A 20,804-nucleotide genomic window follows, 5' to 3' on the forward strand; every position below is an offset into this window, starting at 1 on the left:
CGTATGCTCATTGAAGCAGAGACATTATTTTTGTATTCGGTCAAAGGGGTGAAAATCAAACAAAGCATCAGTACGATACATAACACGATACGATAACATCTCTCATATTGAGGCGAGAATTTTCTCCGTCAAAGTTAGAGAAGATACCAAGCATAAACAGTTTTCGTGTCTTCCATATTAGCAAATGGTATCTTTCTAGTAATTTGGAGAATTATCCTAATATTGTATTTTTTTAAATCACACTAAATAATAAAGAAAATACTTGTTCATAAGGGTTGATGTTCGTCTGCACTAATTACTATAACTACACCGTGAGTGTATTCTTCAGCTGAAGAGGACAACAGCTTTCTTACTTTAAGCTTACTTTCATTGAATAAGGCTAAAAGGCAGCTTGAAACGATTGCTGACATATCTTGTGATAAAAGAGGAAAATATTAATTATTGTAGATTAATCTCTCGCTCTCCATAATTCCTCTCCGGTTTGTACGCTTCACTTAATCGTCGAACTTTAGAAGGCTATCAATACGGCCCATCCTTCCTTCTTCCCGCTGCCTCTGAGTTTTCCGCTTTCTCTCTTGACTCATAGCAATCTTCTCCTCAGATCGTAGACGCCGGAATAACTCCTCCCCGGGCTCGTGGAATATACCTTTCTTAAGTACCTCTTCCCCAAAGAGGTTCGAGGGGCTATTGCCGGGGTCCGGATTTTTAATGCCTCAATTCCCTGAGTCCCCTTTCCTCAGTTAGGACGGTATCGTCCAATGTTAACTATTTGCGATGATCGTTAAAACGAAAGGTATCTACCTACCCAACGAGTGTAAAAGATCAGGACGCTCTGACTGAATTACAGCCGCGGTCATGTCAAAACAAGCGATAGCGTGTTAATACATCTGCGAGTACCTATGATGTCTCCTTAAAGTTTGAGAACAATCAGGAAAAAAAGTTTATATTTAACAGAATAAATATCTTTCGTTGTTCATCAGGTGAACGATTTCCCCTGGCTTCCCAAATTAATGACACTATTTACATCCCGTGTTGGTTTAATTGAAACCATTGGAATTTATATCATTTAAAAATTAACGACCAATGCTGGTCATAAAAGCAAAATCTATACTAAATGTTATTTTTGGTTGGAACACTTTATGAAATATTTCATAATTTTCATTTATTTTGCTAAAAAATATGAGAGATACGCAAGGGAATGGAAGTTGAATTCTAATAAATTAATCTCATTTGAACTTGGAAACTGTCGGTAAAATATATGTGTAACTGTAACTTCTAAATGAACCCAATGAAAAAATGTTAACTCATGAGAATAATTTCCAAAATAATAATCTGATGTGAGAAAGACGCATGATATAATTTCACTAACTATTCCGTAGTGGCTGCCGCGATACACAATGAACTCCAAAACATGAAAACGGCTACGCCAAAGTGATTAAAGGGGATGGTCAAAGATAAACGTGTTGATCATATTATGCTCCGAAATATTTTTTTTCAGAAAACAACTATCCTCTTTATAAGGTCATTGGCAGCAAAATGTTTCTTTCAAATGAAACTAACTTCGCAAGGGTGAAAGTGAAATAATGCGAAATTTGCAAAATTTGGTTGAAACTAGCGAGAGAAGAGAGCTGAAGGGCGGGAGAAGGGGGTGGCGTGAGAGAGAGAGAGATAGAGAGAGAGGGAGGGAGGCAGCGTGTGAGAGGTTGGGTTTCCGGGGAGGTATGGAGAGGGCGGTTACGGAAAAATAGCAAGTGGAGGACGGCGCGTGATCACGCAATCCAAGTCGGGTGGTAAGCCTCCGTGTCGTTGCACTCGTAAAACCATGTTCGGTCTCGTGCTTGCTCCCCCAGTGGTCCCTGCGACGCCGCACTTTAATCCCTTTTATCCGCTATCTTATTGCTCGTCGGGTTAAAACCATCACTTTCGGCCGAAATCCTCTCTCTATCTCATTTCCCCCCTTCTGCACCCTCAACCTTCCTGAGGGGAAGGGGCTCCCCACCGATTCTCTCCCTATCCCACCCTCATGGGATCCTCGCTTCTAATTTTCTCCTCGCCCACCACGGCCGCCCACACACGACCCATTAATGTCCACCTCGACAGGCGGAGGACGCTAATGAAATCGGCGTTTTTGCTCGAACTCAGCGGCATGATCCTCCAAAATACCGGTCGCCTTCTCTTCCGCCGTCTCTGTGCCGGAAACACGACGGGCGAGATGACGAAATGTGCGTGACGTGATACAGATATAGCCGGTGTACATATTTCCCCGCACCCTTCCGGTGGGATAAAAATACATCGTTTTTCGTCAGCCAACGTGACGTGGGTAGGAGGACAATGAAATGAGCTGTTGAATAGATCCGGAATAGAACGTATATAACGCACGGAGACACCCGTGAGCTTGCGTGTTCACGGATAATGAGCACGCGAAAGTGTGGAGTGAAAAGGACAAAATAATGTTGACGGCTTGACAATTTATTTGAAAAGGCGTATGTAATGAATTTATTAATGTTTTGATAGTCTTATGGGTGTACATAACAACGTTCCTGCACGTGAATGTTATTCTTTAATTAATTAATCAAATGAGTATTACTTGGCAAATAATCATCTAAACTCTTCTCGTATTTTTCTATGTAATATTGTTTGATGACAAAAAGTATTCAACCAAGTTGGTAGTCTGCAATTACAGTAACAATGAATAGATAAGCCATTTCGTCTCACATGTATTTCTGGATTATCAAACATTAGTTAGATATGGGACGAGAATTAATCACAAGGAAACAAAGATAACAAATATTTCTTAAAAATGTCTGCGATAAAAAAATCTAAGATGAACATTAAAGTAGGGGAAAATAAATTAGACCTCGTAGAACAGTTCACCTCTTCAGAAATTCTTTTGGAAGGTTGTGTTGAGCAGTACGGACATTAAAAGAAGACTTTCTATAGGTTTAGAAGGTTTCAAAAAGAAGCGACAAGCACCTTAGGCAAAGATGTAAACAAAATACAAGTAAAACCTAAAGATTAATGTAGAACGTAGATTTTTATGGACCTAAAAATTAATCAATAAGGAAAGAAAGATTAGAGTAGATTAAATTCTTTCGAGATAATGGTTTGGAAAGGAATAGAGATGATGAAATGAACGTAAAGGAAAACAAACGATGAAGTTCCAGTCATGGGAAAAGACTGTTGGGAGGAATTCGAAGGAGGCTGGATAGGATGCAATACTGAGGGTCAATGAGATGTTGGAAACAGTATAATTTTGCACGAAAAGAAAACTGGGATGAAAGAAAAAATTATCATTTTGGATGGAATGGAGGTGGAAAGTTTATAGAGCTAAAGAATGAGTTGCTGTGATACGTAATACGGGTTCAAGGATTTTTTTTCTGTCATGTTGGTTTGGTTGGTTGGTTAAGTACAGTGTGTGCTATGAGTAACAGTGTCCATCAAAAACCTATCCTAAGCCGATAAATCACTGCTAATAATTATAGTTTCATCTTATGAACTCGTTATCCCACTTCACCTCTCTGACGAGGAGAGACAAAGAGGAGAGCATGCCTCCCTTGGATTTGGGACACTTAAATAAAATTCTGGTACATTATGATTTATTTCATTAACTCAGTCCATTAGGTCTATCCAGAGTAGGTGCTGGGTGAAAATGCCATTCGTCTACAAGAAGTAGGGGGAAAAGGGACAGTATTGATCAGTGAGAATGCTTCATTTGTCTTTCGCTCCCTCCCTAGAAGATTTCAACCTGTCGGAGCTCTTGAAGCTAAAAGGCTGAATAAATAATGTAGACGGAAAACTGGTGACTCAGTTAGGCGTTTGAAATGTCACGGGGAGGAACGAATTTAATTGACATTTGAACCCTCTTATCCATCGACCCAGGTTCACAAGTAACCATGACACTAAGGCTCAGCGACATTTCCATGGTAACCACTCTTAACAATATCAGAGGTGATTTCAATGGCTGACTCCTTTTTAACCTTCTTCGTTCAGCTTAATAAATAGAATTTTTGAAAACTCAATTACGGATGATGATAAATATTGCATTATGCGTGAGTAATGTGGTATATGGAAGCATTGCCTATCGACACACTGTTATTGAGTTCAGCAGGCCTTCTGATGCCTTTCACTTGAAATATTCAGTGCATCAGTGGGAAACTGTGATGCAAAGAGAAAACAATTTTTTAAACTGATTTAAGCAGGTAATAACTTCAATAAAGCATATATTTTGATGTTGTCAGGCTTAACCTTGTAGAAATCCATTATCACTGAAGTAAAAAAAATAACAATATATCTTTACGCTAAATTTTTTATGCTTTACAACTAGTTTCGACGCATCGGCGTCATCCTTTCTTACTTCAGCGGTTCAATAAAGAATTTAAAACATTCACATGTAAAATAACCTTGACGTAATCGACAGAAAACTAAACAATATATTTTATTTTGAGCGAGTTAGGAGCGATTTGAAGGTTTATAACAGCCGTAAGAGGCATTCATAGATTGGGATGAGGAACAGGAACCGGTTTGTCTGCTATTGATGAAAAATGGCGGAAAACAATGAAGCAATAATTATGTTAAGTTCAGTGGAAGTTTTTCACACAACAATTATGTGAGGTTCAGGTAAAACCTCGAGAAACAAGAAGCCAAAATTTCATGGTACAATAAAATTTATTAATAATCCAGACTAGAAAGGAACGATCAATAGACTCTAATTTCAAGTTTTTGTTTGTAAACTTCGAACCGATGGATTAAACTATTTTCCTGAGTGCCATCTCTCCTGATGGAACAAACAGTAGGTGGCAATGGGTGCAGTCATTGAATGAACTCTTAATTTGGGATTTAATGGATCGTCAAGCTTTGAACTTCTATGGCGTAGAGACAAATACTGTCAAAACCATGAAACTAAAAACAATTGAGAAAAACAAATGAAAAAGTCAATAACAGTGCAGATGGATGCAATGTTTCCAAACTTTCTAATTCCTAACACTTGTAAGATCACCTAAGAAGGGTAGCTTAATTAAAATAATCAATTCTTATGGATCAATATTTCAGCTGTGGAATGTTTGAAAATTTGGGATACCCCGAATAAAGTCGGCTTTGAATATAAACCATTTCCGAAGTTAACACGATGAGAACTGCTTTATAATGATATTAATTCAATATATTTACTCCAATAAGAGCAAGGGTAAGGAATATGAGATGTGTATCAATTAATAGTTATGATAAGAACCTCTGTGAAGAACCAGCGTCTTACGAAATTTTAACTTATATTTAGCTCTGTCATTCTATAGGGAATTATTCCTCTCAACGAAAGGAAGTAGAAGTGGAATCCTCTCCAATAATCTAATTCGTTACGATGCCATTATTACTGCTAGAACCACGCATGTGAACACAATTCGGAAGTAACTAACATCGCTATGAAAAATATTATGCTCATTATGTGGTCCATGGGTTATAATTTTAGGGAAAGAATTCAAAAATGGGGCATTACCTCAGGGATATTGTCTTGTGCTATGGATTCCGTGGACGACTATCGCTAAGGTGGTATTTTTCGTGGTCATTCACATAGGAGCGAGAAGTGTTCGCGTGCATACAGGTAGTATTGACATGTACGTATTGTGTTCAACACTTTTTAAATTGATAGACTATTACAGGCAATTTGTTTGATCAGTTGTGATTTTGATCGATTTAATTCCTCATTTTACACGCATTACTTCACCAAACCAATGCATCATCCTCTAACTCACATTCATCGAGCGGAATCTTTCCTTTCGGGAAAAATACCTTTTCGCGAATGAAAATAACTCAGGAACGCGCAATTCGTGGATGGGATGCAGACACGCGCACGTCCAATCAGCCGAAAAGGAGTGCGGGCGTGGAATAGAGTATATATATATATATATATATATATATATATATATATATATGTACGTATATGTATATGTATGTATGTATATATATATGTATGTATGTGTATATATATATATTTCTATATAGATGTATGTACATATATATATATATATATATATATATATATATATATATATATATATATATATATACGCACACACGTATATGGTAGTAGGTACACGCGATTTCACTGGCTCCAGTTTTGCGGCGCGGACTAATGCCACAATAAGACTCGATCGCCGAGCACACCGTGCACACACCTGAACATATGCGCCTCGGTTCTTCCATTTATATCTCAGGGCTCTCTGTTTTTTCTCCCCCACTCGATATCCCGGTTTTTTCCGGGTGGCCAGCGGACACGCGAAGGTGGACGCACTTTTTCCCCAACGGATCGAAGTTGAGGGAGTGAAGATGACATGGGAGGGAAGGAATGGATGAGGCGAAATTCAGGACGCGAGGGATCGGAGGGTAGGGATTGATGACGGGTGGAAATGGAGAAAGAGAGACCTAGGTAGGTTTTAGGAACCCGTGGGGCAAGGGAGAAGTGAGTTGAAATAGGAGGGAGCTGACGAATGCAGGCTTCGCCCGCGTGGGTCCTCCGTCCGGCTGAGCACTTCGATGGGAAACAAGATGGCCGATGGGGGTTTTGTAATGTCGGCTTAGCTGACGGATATTAATTCACGCGGGAGAGAGGAAGACATGTGCGGGATCAGGGGGCTGGGGTAATTGAAAACAGGTGTATTTTCATTTCAACGGCTCGCATGCCTCCTCCGGCACTCTTGGTTTGCGTTCGGTCCGTTCTTCAGCACGGTCGGTCAACGGGGAGCGACGCGCAGATGAATAAAACTGATCGCTGTGTCGTAACGTCCGCAAAAATAGATGCTTTATCCCTATTTCGGCTCCCTTTTCGGGTTATTTGGGGACGTGTCTGCGGTTGCGTGTTCCGTTATAATCGTCAAGAGGGTCATCCGATGCCTTATGTCAGTGCTTGTGACTGGCTATTTCTGTGATTGAATTCCGTGAATGCCTGACAATTTTAGATCAATGTATTTTTGTGTACGTGGAGGGGAGCCAAAGAAATTACATATCCCAGTTCGGGGTGAACAAAGTAGCGTTTTCTATTAAATATACCCGGACTATATATTTTTCAAGGTTTTTTCCTATGCTTTTGTGCACTAAATAATTGAATATTATTGATTTTGGGACACAAAGGAAGCTTTAAACCAGTCATACATAGAAATAATACCTGCCTGTTTGAAAAAGTACGCAGAAATTATGAAATTTTTTAGTATCACAAAATGTTAGGATTTAATTTCAATTAAAAACTAAATGAACTCTTTAAAAACTTTGATGCACAATTTAGAAATTATATCAGGTGTTCAAAGAGATTTCAAGACGGGATTTCGAGACAGAGATTTCAATAGCGGAATTCCCGAACGATAACAGTATTTTTCAACATGCCACGATAATTCTAAAATATTTTTCTTCATTAGGTTTTGGAACGTACGGGAGTTATGATGGCAGTTAACGTCAGGATTTCGTTTACACTATTTTTTACTCTCTTTTTACGACACCGAAAATAGCAATGATCCAAGCAGCTACACCCTCTCCGATTATCAATATTTAGAGCAAGTTTTGCTACGGATATTCAACTTTAAGTATCACACTTAACTGACGCATTACTTTTAATTCCTGGGTCACCTTTTGGGGGGAGGGTTGGCTAAATTTTTACAGTAGGCATAGAAAGTGCCTCAGATGGTTAAATCGTTTTGGGGGTCCCTCTTGCTGGTGTCATGAAACTTAATTCCCTCACGATAGGTCATATATAGCATGTGCATTAGGGTGAGAGAGTTAATGGATTAATCTTGCCGTGCCCGTGCCCGTGCGTTATCTCGGTCGCTTGACCGTCTGTATTGCTGCGTCCAGCTGAAGCTGTTTACAGCATGCGTCTCTTAAGGTGAGTTTCTGTTTATATTTCCTTCGTGATAGTTTGTTTGCTTGTATTTTTAGTTTTTATTATTATTTTTTTTTCTTGTTGATGTCTTTCTTTTTTTTTCTTTTAAAAAGCTAGTGTAAGCGTTTTCCCCTGTTATTCCTCCTTGGGTTAGTTTTATGTAAGTTCAGTGTGGCACAGGGACATGAGCTGTTGTTCCTATTTTAGGTCTTTTGTGCGTTGTCAACTCTCCAGGAGAGTAACTCCATAGGTCAGTCAAGAGGGGATTTTCGGTGCTTCGTAGTGAAGCTTCCATGTCTGTAGCCATCTTTTTTGCAATGGACAGGATTGGCGTTAACTTTAGGTCCTTTCTCAGCTCACTGTTTCTAATGAACCAAGGGGCTCCGACGAATCTCCTGACAATTTTGTTCTCCGTCGATTGAATTTTGTTAAGGTTAGTTTTGGCGGCTTGTAGCCATACTGGCGCTGCGTAGGTTAGCAGAGGACGGATCATGGCCGTGTAGATGATTTTTTTTGTTTTTAAATCTAACGGTGATCTTGGTTGCATGATGGGTTTTAACGCTGCCGCCGCTGCTGTTGCTTTTCCGATGGCCTGTTTGATGTGCTGGGTCCATCTGAGGCCTTTATCGATAGTTATTCCTAGGTATTTTACCTTTTCTTTTCTAGGGATACAGTCGTTACCAAGGAAGAGGGGTGGCCCGATTCCTGCCTTTGGCCTCCTGCTAAAAGTCATATGTACGCTTTTTTTACTGTTTGCTTTTAGTTTCCAGTCGATCAACCACTCATTGAGGGTATCTAATTGGGACTGTAGCCTATCCGCCGCCCAAGACGGGTTTGTGGCCTTTGCTGTAATCGTGGTGTCGTCGGCGAATAAGTATATTTCAGCGCCAGGGTTACGTGGCACGTCGTTAACGTATACCGAAAATAGTGATGGCGACAGAACGGAGCCCTGTGGGACTCCGGCATTGATGCTCTTCCTCTCTGAAATGCAGCCGGCATTGTCGACATGGAAAGTTCTTCCTTCCAGGAAGGACTTGATAATCTTTAGGAGGTATGTCGGGGTCGGTGAGTTAGTGAGCTTGAGGAGTAAGCCCTCTGACCAAACTCGATCAAACGCAGCTTCCAGATCCAGAAAGGCCGCCTGGGTGATCATTCCCTTGTTAAAACCATTTGTGATGTTCTCAGTTAACCTTAATATCTGGTGGGTTGTTGACGTCCTGGGCCGAAACCCGGCCTGCTCGGGGATGGTTCCTTCCTCCAGGAACGGGCTTAGTCTATTTTTAACGGCTGACTCGAAAAGTTTACCGGTGGTATTCAATAGACTGATCGGCCGATATGATGCCGGGTCACTGAGTGGTTTTTGAGGTTTTGGAAGCATTTTGATCTTGGCCCACTTCCACTCAAACGGGAAGTGGCCGGAGTTTAGAGCTGCGTTGAAAAGTTTGGCTAGGAACCGATGGGCGTTCGGTGGGCATCGTTTCAAAATTTTGTTACTTATGCCGTCCGGACCACCTGCGCCTTTAGGTTTGAGTCGCTTTATTAGGAAGCCGACTTCCTCTGGAGTGATTGGGGACGTTTGGCTGTTTGGCGCCCAATTGAGACTATTCCAGTTGTTGACCGCCTCTGAGGCGTACGTCGAGCCGCCTGTGTTATTAAACCTTTCTTCGAGTATATCCGCGAAGAGGTTACTTTTTTCCTCGTCTGTGAAGGCGGTGGTGTCCTCGCTCTCCAGTGGTGGGGATCCAGCCTTTGGTCCTTTGAGGGCCTTGGCAAGTTTCCACGCTGAGCCGTCTACAGTGGAGAGCTCCGCAACTGTCTTTTCCCAGGTGTTTTTCCTGTGTTCCCTCAGTAGAGTTTGCACCTTGTTGCGGAGGACGCAGAAGAGCTGTCTACTCTCCATTTCTCTATTTCTTTGCCATTTGCGCCTTGCCCGGTTCCTTTCTGTAATACATCGTAGAATTTCGTCTGGAATGCCGTGTTGCAGTGTGGTCTTTTTTGAAGGCTGCCTAGCAACACGCAGTGCTGCGTTTACCTCTTTTGCCCAAATGATGGCGGCTTTGTCTATTTGAGGGGGAGAGTGTAGTGGTAGACTATTCAGGACTGCTATTTTCCCTTCCAGTGTCTCGCCGAACAAGTTCCAATTAATTTTGGTACCTTCGTTACTCAAGGAAGGAATTAGTGACAGGTTGACGGTGTACAAAAGCGGAAGGTGGTCTGAGGAGGAGTTATCAAGTGTTATGGGAGTCGATATATTGGGTGTGTTCTTTGAAAGAACGATGTCCAGGATATCATTTTTGTTGCTCGGGATATTGGTGTAGTGAGTATAGGTATTAGGTGCGCTGATGACGAAGTTTACTTCTTGTTGCAGTCGGCGTAGTCTGGTTCCCGCTGCGTTTGCGGCGCGGCATCCCCAGTCTGGATGTTTGCAGTTGAAGTCGCCTCCCAGGATGCACTTATCCTTAATGATTGACCTCAGCGCTCCTTCGTCCGTGGGTGTGAGATTGCCCGGAGGCAGGTATATCGACCAGAAATTAATGTTTCCGCCCGTGGTGGTGATTGTGGCGCCTATTGCTTCAAGGCGGTAGGAACGTGGAGGAGGTAACATTTTGGCTTGGTGGCATGACTTGACAAGCACCATTACTCCTCCTCCGGCCTTATTTTTCCTATCACAGCGGAACTGTTTGTAACCCGGTGTGAAAAGATTTTTTGACGTTGTAAGCCAGGTCTCCTGGAGCAATACTATGTCGGCATGGTTTTCCGACAAGAGAAGGAGTAACTCTTCCTTTTTGTTACTGACGCTATTCGCATTCCACTGAATGATTCTCATTGTCGAAGTTGGTGCGTTTTTCATCATAAGAATAGGATGGCGGCTTTAGTTACTTCTTCTATTAGTATTTCAGATGTGGATTTGCCATGAGGCGGGTTGATAAGTTTACTTATCAAGCCCGTGAGCCAGGAGATAATTTTATTTTTTAGTTCGTTAATTCCTTCGGCCTGGGGCGCTGGTATGGCTGCCGAGGAAACGGGTTGGGAAGTGGCGTTTGGTGCTGTTGGAGGCGCCGGAAAATTAGATTCGGAAAGTGCGGGAGCTAGTGCAACTGCGGGCGCCCCACGGTTAGATTGGGCGCTTCGCAATTTCTCAGCGTAAGTTCGGTAGCGCTGACATCCGCGGTAATTCGCGGGGTGAGGGCCTCCACAGTTAGCGCAGGTTGCTGGTTCTGGGCGACTTCGGGAGCAATCCGAGGAGAAATGATTTTCTCCACATTTCACACATCTGCTGTTTAGACCGCATGTTTTGTAAGTGTGCCCAAAGCGTTGGCATCGCTTGCATTGCGGAGGGCCGTTGGATGGGCGGAATGGTTCGATGGTGATTACTAGCCCACAGAGATGGGTTAGTGCAAGAAAGTCTTTTTTGTCGCTTTCCCTTGTAATCTTAATTTGAAACAAGGGAAGTAACCGGGCTGGAAGAGGAGGGATCTCCGCGTCCGGGTCCGCTGCCAAAATATCTTCCCTCTCTTTTCTTTGGCGCCATGTCGGACGCGACGTCTTCATTTGAATTATTTCGTCTATGGGTAGATTGTTTTCCAGGAGTTCTTCCTTAACGTCCTCGATTTTTGAGTCGACCGTCAACCCTCGTATCACTAGATATGTTTTCTTGTCCTCTTTCAGTTGGTAAGTAAAAAACTCCCAGTTCTTTTCCCTTAAAAGTGCCGTAACCTTCCTGTAGTCGTCGCTCTTTGTACAGCAAATTTTAATGTGGGACCCTGTGAAGGAGCATACCGGAGGGAAGTTGCAACAGGACGTAATTTGCCTTTTTTTTATGTTCCATTCCGAGTGATCTTTCAGAAAAATTGGCGGTATTCGGTCTCTCTTCGGTTGTTCCGGAGAGGCGTCGTCGTCTATCTGCATTGTTATTGGTTCAGGTACTTCACTCAGCACTTCATATCTGTTTGCCGTGCTTGTGTCTCGTTGCACAGAATCGGCTTCCCGGGGTGACTTTTGAATTTTCCTCTTTTTGGAGGTAGCAACGGTATAGCCGTCTTTGTCAGGAGATGTGCACTGCGTACTTTTCACGACCTCTGGGTGAGCCGTATTGTCACTGGTTTTCATCGATGAGTGGTTTCGTGTATTTTTGGAGTCGCCAATCCCTAAATGAACGGGAAGCAATGGACTACTTTCAGCGCGGCGAGCAATGGCAGATACGGGGTCAGTAGGCTTCTCAGTAGGGTCTGGGCGAATTCGACCCTTGAGAGGACCTTTTGTCTGCTCCTTTACGGCGTCATTATATTCGTTGTTTATTGAGCAGGTATCACTCTGCCTCATTAACTTGTGAAATCGTGGATCTTTCAACAGGTATTTTGGAACGGAGATGGTCACAGTTTCTCCATTTTCTTTAGCAGGGTCCTTCTTTGGTAGCAACGACAGAAGCGTATTCAGAGCAGTGGTTGCACTGTCCTTGTCCAAGGGGTTGCTCGGATTTAGTCCTTCCATACTTCTCTTTTGGTTTGTAGGAGTCTCCACCTAGGGGGGGGGGGGTTCCGCCGCAATCTCAGTTGAGGAACCTTAGCAAAACCGGCCGATCCATCCGACAAGCGGAAAGGGCACAGTCGGTCTAAGCCTGGTCCTCCCTAGCCTACACGCTATTCCCTAAGGAGTGGACCCGTGCCGATCCCCTGGGAGTGCAATGAGGGAGATCCCTCTTCCCTGGTTTTCAAACACGGGGCGACCTACGGGGCGTACCGAAACACCACCCGGAGGTGAGAAGAAGGATCTAAGTTAGCCTTCCCCTCCGAGCGCTTCCAGTACGTAATTGGAGACTCCTTGGATTCTAAATTAGTGAAATAACTCACTAGTGCCACCTAGTCAGTTCGGAGTATGAGTATTCCAGTCGGTATTCCATCCTCCAGTATCCCAGTATGATCAGTATATCAAGTGAAGTATATCAGTCAAGATGGCAGTTAACGTCAGGATTTCGTTTACACTATTTTTTACTCTCTTTTTACGACACCGAAAATAGCAATGATCCAAGCAGCTACACCCTCTCCGATTATCAATATTTAGAGCAAGTTTTGCTACGGATATTCAACTTTAAGTATCACACTTAACTGACGCATTACTTTTAATTCCTGGGTCACCTTTTGGGGGGAGGGTTGGCTAAATTTTTACAGTAGGCATAGAAAGTGCCTCAGATGGTTAAATCGTTTTGGGGGTCCCTCTTGCTGGTGTCATGAAACTTAATTCCCTCACGATAGGTCATATATAGCATGTGCATTAGGGTGAGAGAGTTAATGGATTAATCTTGCCTTTGACTGGTGTAGCAGGTATTAGGGAATGAACTATTAAGATCTCCGCTTTGATCCATGAGTATACTCCGAGTATTCCTCCTCCATATTCTACTAGACACTTGTTTTTTGCCTCGAGAACGAGACGAAAGAAATTAACTGGGCGTGTGAAAACGTTTGAATTGATTAGTTAAGAGACTTCAAATTGGCCTAGGTTAAGTGTGGCAACGATTGAGGTATCCCTTGTGAAACAGAAGTCGATTCATAAACACTACGGACATATAAAAGCAAACTGGTTCATCACTAGTCCAATTTGCTTTCACTAATTAGCGTGCAATACTTTTAAGGCAAATTAACCTACATGGGGTAATGATTATGCCATATAAAAATTATTTCTTTCAAGACCACCTCATCGCGTTTAATTAAACTCTCTGGGACAAAATATGAGTTAATTTTGCTGGAATTTTAGCGTGGATGCACAAAAAAATTATTTAAAAAACCAAAAGGGTTTTTTTTTCCCTCTTGAAAATACCACATTAATGTATTTCAAACGTGATAATTTCGACATGCTGGAGTCATACGTGCGACGTCACGTGAGAGTAATTGGTTCAATTTCATTTCCCCAGCCATCTCCCCTCATGATTTTTTCAACGGACGTGTAAGTTTAATCTACTTAACATGCGCACTTTGCGCGATTAAAAAGACCTTTGCATATCTAGTCGCGAAGAATCCACGCCGTGGAAGGAAGGATGTTCGCGCGAAATGTTCGACCGAACATCCCTCCCGACGTCCACTCTCGCGTGATAATTAGTCCGCGTTCTCCTCTCCAGGGCGTGAATCCGAGCACGAAGGTCGCGGGCAGGGGGGTCGTCGATGAGGGAGGCACGGGGGTGGGGGGACACGGCGAGCGGCACCGCCAACAGCCGTCAACTATCTTAACCCGCGCGCGCCACGGAACGGCCGGCCGTCCCGTGGAGCCAACGTCAGTGGTACTCACCTCGTGAACACTAGGCACAATAAGGTGGCTGAGAGGATCATTAGCTGCTGCGAGAGGGCCGACTGGGACTTCTGCATGGCCCTGTGGAGGTCGTTCTGGAAGAAAGAGTGGGAGAAGGGGAGGACGTGAGGAAATGCGATGATACTCGGATTTTGGACGATTTTGGTCCCAATTTGCCTAGAAGGAAAATTGTGGCCAAAACGCAGTCTTCTACGCACTTATATCTGTATTCATCTTATATCAATTTTTCAGTACTCTAAACAGAAGCATCCTTACAATCTTCAAAATATGGAAACCACAATTTTATTTACAAATATAGAGAGGTAAACATAATGGCGTCAGGCGTAACTTTGTGGAAGCAATTCATTTCAGAAAAATAAATACTTGGTTATTCCACATGTATTTTTTACTAAACACGGCCCGGATTTCGACTTAAAAAGTCATCATCAGGTAAATTGTAGTATAGAGAGGTAGTTTTCTTTCGTGTTGCTGAAAATGCGATGCACAAAATTTAGCCAGGAAAAGCGATCGAGACTTAAGTCAATTTGATTTCTACACACAGTAATCAATCATGATGAATGTTCAATTAGATTTTTTTACTTACGAACATGTTCTCCAACGAATGTTTTGCAAGCCAGCAATTCAGAAATACGGGAATAAATAGGTTCCTTAGGGGAGGCCAGCATAACTGTAAAGAGATTCATACGTTAGAGGAGAATTTCATTTTACTGTAAAAAATTAATTATATTGCTATGTAAACTAAAGGCTTATATATTTTGTTTATGACATAACGGTCAGAAAAATACATTGACGTGCTTTGAACAATGACATGAACTGAAAATGCTTTAATATTGATGGTTATTTTGGAAATAAATAAAGTCTTATTCAGTTAGTCTGATACTATACCTTATTTCAACGTGTAAAATGTACAACTTCTATTTTCGTAAATGTACTTCATTATGTTTTAAGAATAAAATATGGCAGATTTGATGCCAAAAGAGTCATAAGAGGAAAAATTGGTTTTTAAAAATGGAAAAAAGTACACTTAAAAATCAACGAAGAACACTTTGATGGAAAGAAAAGAAAATATTTTTCCAAGCTTATTCAAATTTAAGTTACCACCGAATAAAATCAAAGGCAATACGATATAAGAGAGTGGGCAGATTTGCATCTCCATTATTTCGCAATAAATTGAATGTTATGTATTTAGGCCACTAGAGTGGCAATACTGAAAGAAAAAGATTTTGATGATACGGCATGACAATCCTTTGTTGGCTGAAGTTTTGCTATTTTGTTTATTAACGAATTAAAATCAAGAAGTGTTTTTAGCCCGGCGGTCATCTCTGATATCCACCACGAATCAATTGCAGAAGTTTTGGAAAATATTTTGAGTTTATCCTCCAAAAAAACAAATCTGAACCAAACTTATTTGCAAATTTTTTCTGAAAATACATAGAATCATGAAAGCGACAACGATTTAAAAAATAATGTACATATGTTTCATAGTGAGAAATATTTCACTGATTACTCTCAAGTGTCACATTTCACGCGAAAGGAATCCGAATAACTCAAGATTTCCCATGAAAATCATCTTACGATCGGAAACATAAATGCATAGCAAAACATAAATCTATAGCTCAAATAGCGATGGTTTGAAACGATTAAATTGCAACGGAGGTTGTAGGGGGTCTCGCTCTTGCGAGGGGACGCGGGAAATATTTTAACGACTCCGCTCTCCTTTTCTCCCGTCCAGAGCCTCGAAGCGAAAAGATTTCAGCTGGAGACCCGGCACACGTGAGCGGCTTAAATGTTTAACGACATGATTTCGGCGGGGGTGGAGGGGGATAGCGGGGAGAATGGTTTGGATAAGCGGAGGGCAAATATTTACATTCACAATGGAACTAGGTTTTTCTACCGGGGTCATTAATTCTCCGGGATGAGCTTCGCGGAATTCTCTCTTCCTAGTACGTCAACTTGGAAGGAGGGGATGATCCCCTTCCCAACCCTTCAACCTGCCCTCATTTTTTTCCTCATCATTCGCTGGTGCATTGTCACAGGCCGGGGACATTTGATTGTGGATTCCGTTGGATACATTTCGGGTCAAGGTCGAGTGAGTGAGATGGCGGAATAAAATTATATTTTTTCAGGCGATTTTCCATTCTCAAAATTTTAGTTTGGAGTGACTTCTTCAAGATTAATAAGAGAGAAGAGAATTCACTGCACAGCCTTACGAATTTGACGCACTGAAATCCATTATGCAGGCTCGAAGTTAATTTTTGAGAAATAAAGGAAAAAGGCACTCCGACTGCAGAGGGAATATTCTGTCTCAATGTGATTTACTAATGTTATACATTTTTATATCTTGGATATGGGTCGTAAATAGGAACTCCGGTTTTTTTGGAGAAATATCTAAGGAGTTAAATTCTCTCCAATTGGGTGCAGAAAACAGTTAATCCAGGTATTGATGATAGAATTACTCAACAATAAACTAAGTAATCATTTGAGAAAACAGAATTTCAACGAATACCTAACCGTAAAAACCATAATGTTTCTCAGTTTCTTAGAGTGATTATCCTAGAAAATATTGAATAATGAACATACATATGTCAAATTTTGTGAAGGGCCTTAAATTTAGCAAATATTTTGATATAAGAATGGAAGGGGTACACTTCTTATTATAAATTAATTGTCAGACTATGTTTAATGAAAGAATAAAAAAGAGACTCACCGTGAGGGTAAAAGGGATTGTGTTGACTAGTTCTAAAATAAAATGAAACGACAGTAACTGCTGCCATATATTGCCCTGAAAAGAACAGGAACACATCATTAACACAAACAGTGTTTATTAACATGCTGGTAGCCATAAAATCTAAGTAAATTACAGCAATAAACCAAAAAGTAAAAATTCATATTGAGCAATATATCCAGGGTCCAGCAATTAAGAAAACCTGTTTAATTCCACGAAATTAGATGCTTGTGGAAAAATAAAATAGAAAAATAGGATTGAGCGTAACGCGGTCAACTTATCTCGCTATGAAAACTTCCATTAACGAGTGAATATGATATGACTTCCTTTTGTAAAGGCCGGTGTGAAGTCACTTATCCCAATTTGCCTTAAATCCATCGAGTCTTCAATCCTATACGATCAAGTAAACCTTAATATTTACGTAAACCATTTATCAGACATAAGTGGATCGATAGAACATGACTTACAAAAGCATCATAATATGTATGAATTCGGTAGACCCATACTCTCAACATTTGAAGTAGATAGTAAATTGCAGTGTTTTTGCGCCCCAAGAAAATAAAATACGCTTTAATAAGTCATGAAAAATTAGAATAGGTATTAGTCACGCATTTACCTACAAGGTGTCGGTTCTCAAATGCTACCCCAAGAAAATGACGGTAGATGATATATACACGTAGGACAAAGGCTGGCCGAACGTGGTTATTGGTGGAAGGGTGGTATACGTGGAACATTTTAATGGTACAAAACGTCCCTTTCATGGAGATATTCTATTTATTTTATTCCTATCATTAGTAATAATGCACAAAACAAAACAATAAGAGCACTCGATAAAAAGAACAATCACTCCAAGTCTTCCCAGGATATCTATGGTCCTTCTCATAAAAAGAAAGAGTTATCAAAGAAATAGCTCTCTTTGAAAATAATATGTAAACATTCAACCCTTACATATTATAGACACGTGTGTATTAATTTGAATCATTAAATTTATCAATTCAATCCACTTGGTTTTGATATCCATGGCGTGCGAAATCCGCACAGGGTACAGCACACAGGGGGGCCAGTTCCATGAGAAGACTTAGTACCCGAAAAAGTACACAGCTTGAGGGAAACTGAGGGGTACTAAAGGTGTCATCTAGAATCGAACTTGGGCCCTCTGGTCACTGCCTCAGCGCTCTACTCTTTGGACTTCTAAGCTCCTACGAAGGTCAACGGGAACAAATATTAAAACAAACGCATTGAGAAGAGGAAAATACTTGAGAGGGTCGGAATTTACGGTTTCTCCTTATGAAATACGATCGCCGGAGATGCATGAGTTTTTTCCTCGAGTGGTAAAACCACTAGCGCGTTAAAGGGCATTGATGGAATGCGGTTCATGATCTATCCCAAGGCCGAACGTTTCTCGCACTCGTGATGAGAGAGGAAACTTTACTCTTCGTACGCGCCGTCGAGGATGCGCGCTGAGCTCCTCCTCCCATTTCCTGTACCCCTTCCTTTTCCCATCAGCGACGAACTTGTTCCGTCGCGGATACGAGGGAAGAAGAAGGAGGAACAAATGCCTCACCTTAATGCGTGTCGATACCCCGTCGCAAGGGCGGCGTTCCACGTGGGTCTCGGCCCATCCCCTCACGTCCCGTAATGCGCGGAATTCCTCGAGATGAGCGCGTAGAAGGGAGGCGATCCTGGGGGGCTGATTTCCGACGACGACGCAGGCGATCGGATCAAGGCGAACGAGAAGGAGGACGCGTCGATAGGGACATGAACATGGGGACGGATTCGACGCCCGCAATCATGCTCCTTTTGAGGTGCGAGGGGGTGGCGTTTTGCATACTCAACCGAACGGTTCCATTCTCTGATGCTGCGTTCTTGGGCATCCGTTCACTCATGAGAGCGCTATTGGCGGTTTTGCACAAATGTTGGGGGGGGGGGAGTAGGAGGGCTAGAAGTAGAAGGACGGAAAGAGGAGATTTAGCCAAACAGGAAAGAGTAGGCGGAGGCCTTATTTGCTGGACTCTTCCAGGAATGGCAAGGTAAGGCAATTTGTTAAATTACCTGATATAAATGACCTTGGACTCGATGAATACCGGGAGCTGATGGGCACACCGCCCTTCGAATATCCATTTCGTAAATTTGAATGATGAAAGGTATTTTAGAAACCCTAAAATAGTAATCTTCTGCGAAATTAATTTTACTATAAAAATTCAAAAAATGGAAAGGTTATGCATTTGATTATAAATGGAAAATGCTCTCTATTTAGAAATTACTAGTTTATTTGGAAATTTAGCAGAAATTGGAAAAATTAAACATAATTACACCAAGTAAGTGAATGAATATGGTTATATCTTATCATTTGAATAAATCTATTAAATTATTTAAAAAAGGCACTTGTGGGAATAAAAGCCATATAATAAACTGTCGAAGCAAACATAGTGGCGTATTTTGAGATGGATTCATCTTCTTTTATGTTATATGTGCTAGATTTGGGGTTGAACTTACTTCTAATCTTTTCAAAGCTCTTGAAATTATACATAGAATTTTAACCTGGCATTAAAAATAAAACTATAAAATTAACATGCTAATGTAACTTCTTGTTGTGACGAGTTAGTATTGCCTTTTTCAGGGTTTCAGTTGTTCCTACTCGTAAATTTAGTGCATATTAGCTCAAGCGTAGCATACATTTCTTTGAATGGCAAGTTAAATCGACAGCTTCCATAGATTTTTGTTTCACAGACTTCACCCAGGTTTTGTTTCCAACCTCTCTCTGCACCTGGTTCCTTTTTAATTTTATTTAACCATCCACGCAGGACGTCTGAAATAATCGCGATGGTGGTGCACTTTCTACGACAATTAATAATTTAACTAATAAATGAAATATTTACTTTGAGAATTTAAATAAACCATAATTTGTCGGTCTGCTAAAAATATCCTCCGCACAATTTTTAAATGAAATGATTTTTTCCGAAGCAAAAACGTTCTCTCCATCACATTACCAACAGTACTGACTTCCAACTATGTTGTCCCTCACCCCTAAATTAGTGGATGCCGTTATTCTAAAAAGCCTTCCTCAAGGACAGACGCCAACGCTTAAGGACTCCTTAGGAGGCATACTTCTAATGTTTTCCTCCTTCCGTTCGCGGCATCACAGGGGGTCTCCCCCTGAGGATGGGGAGGGGTGTGCGATTCCACGGGTCGAAGGCCGAAGGTCGCGCTCCCGCTCTTGACGAAGATTGACGCTCTTGACAAAGTCCCCAGTCGTCATCCGTTTTCCACCGGATAACTTCCCCTCCATTAATTCCTTTCTCTCTCCTCATTCTCGGAAAATTTGTTCTCTTATATGCAGCTGCTCTCCTCCCCATAATTTCCACCCTACCGAACGACTGCAGTCGTCTTGCGTTAGGGACTCGCACCCTACAGAAAGGGAGGGGTGACTACAATCTAAAGGACCGGAATTATGTGGAATTTAGTTCACGCTTTGGAGCTGGCGACTCGAATTTTAAATAAAAAAATAATGCAAAAATTCGGAGGAGTCTGACGGATCCAAAACAAATGAGACGCATTTTAAGGAGAAATATTTCGCGTATTATGCTGACTCGCGCTTTATATTTTCACATCGTTTGGTGCCACAAAGCACTTGAAGAGACGGCCCAGCAGCAAGATTATGGATATTTTTGTGTATTATTATGATAACTATACGTGAAGCGATTTTCCTTTGTGGCATGGTTTTCGATCACGGATCCGAAGACCGAACTCCGGTGATTCCTCGTGGCAGGCACATTCGCAATGTGTCCATTGTTATGTGTGTGTTTGCTTGGAGAATAGGATATAATATTCATTATTAATGGTATAATTAACGACGACGATGGCGCAAGCACGTTGTGAAGATCCATGATCCTGAGTTTATGGAACTGCGGGAGATGC

The 20,804-nt window shown here is 41.6% G+C and overlaps 1 protein-coding gene across 1 annotated transcript in view; it reads right to left on the reverse strand.

Annotated features, from left to right (window-relative positions):
* The window catches only part of SLO2 (slowpoke 2), a 180,610-nt gene that overhangs the window by 76,574 nt on the left and 83,232 nt on the right, over nt 1-20,804 (reverse strand). The window contains exons 5-7 of the mRNA XM_071587132.1: nt 16,869-16,943; nt 14,745-14,828; nt 14,141-14,235 (exon numbers count right to left, since the gene is read on the reverse strand). Coding sequence (XP_071443233.1) covers nt 14,141-14,235; nt 14,745-14,828; nt 16,869-16,943 — 254 coding nt within the window. The remainder of the gene's footprint in view (nt 1-14,140; nt 14,236-14,744; nt 14,829-16,868; nt 16,944-20,804) is intronic.

This window comes from Hetaerina americana, unplaced genomic scaffold (assembly GCF_022747635.1).
Source record: "Hetaerina americana unplaced genomic scaffold, ioHetAmer1.1.p SCAF_3, whole genome shotgun sequence".
Taxonomy (NCBI): domain Eukaryota; kingdom Metazoa; phylum Arthropoda; class Insecta; order Odonata; family Calopterygidae; genus Hetaerina; species Hetaerina americana.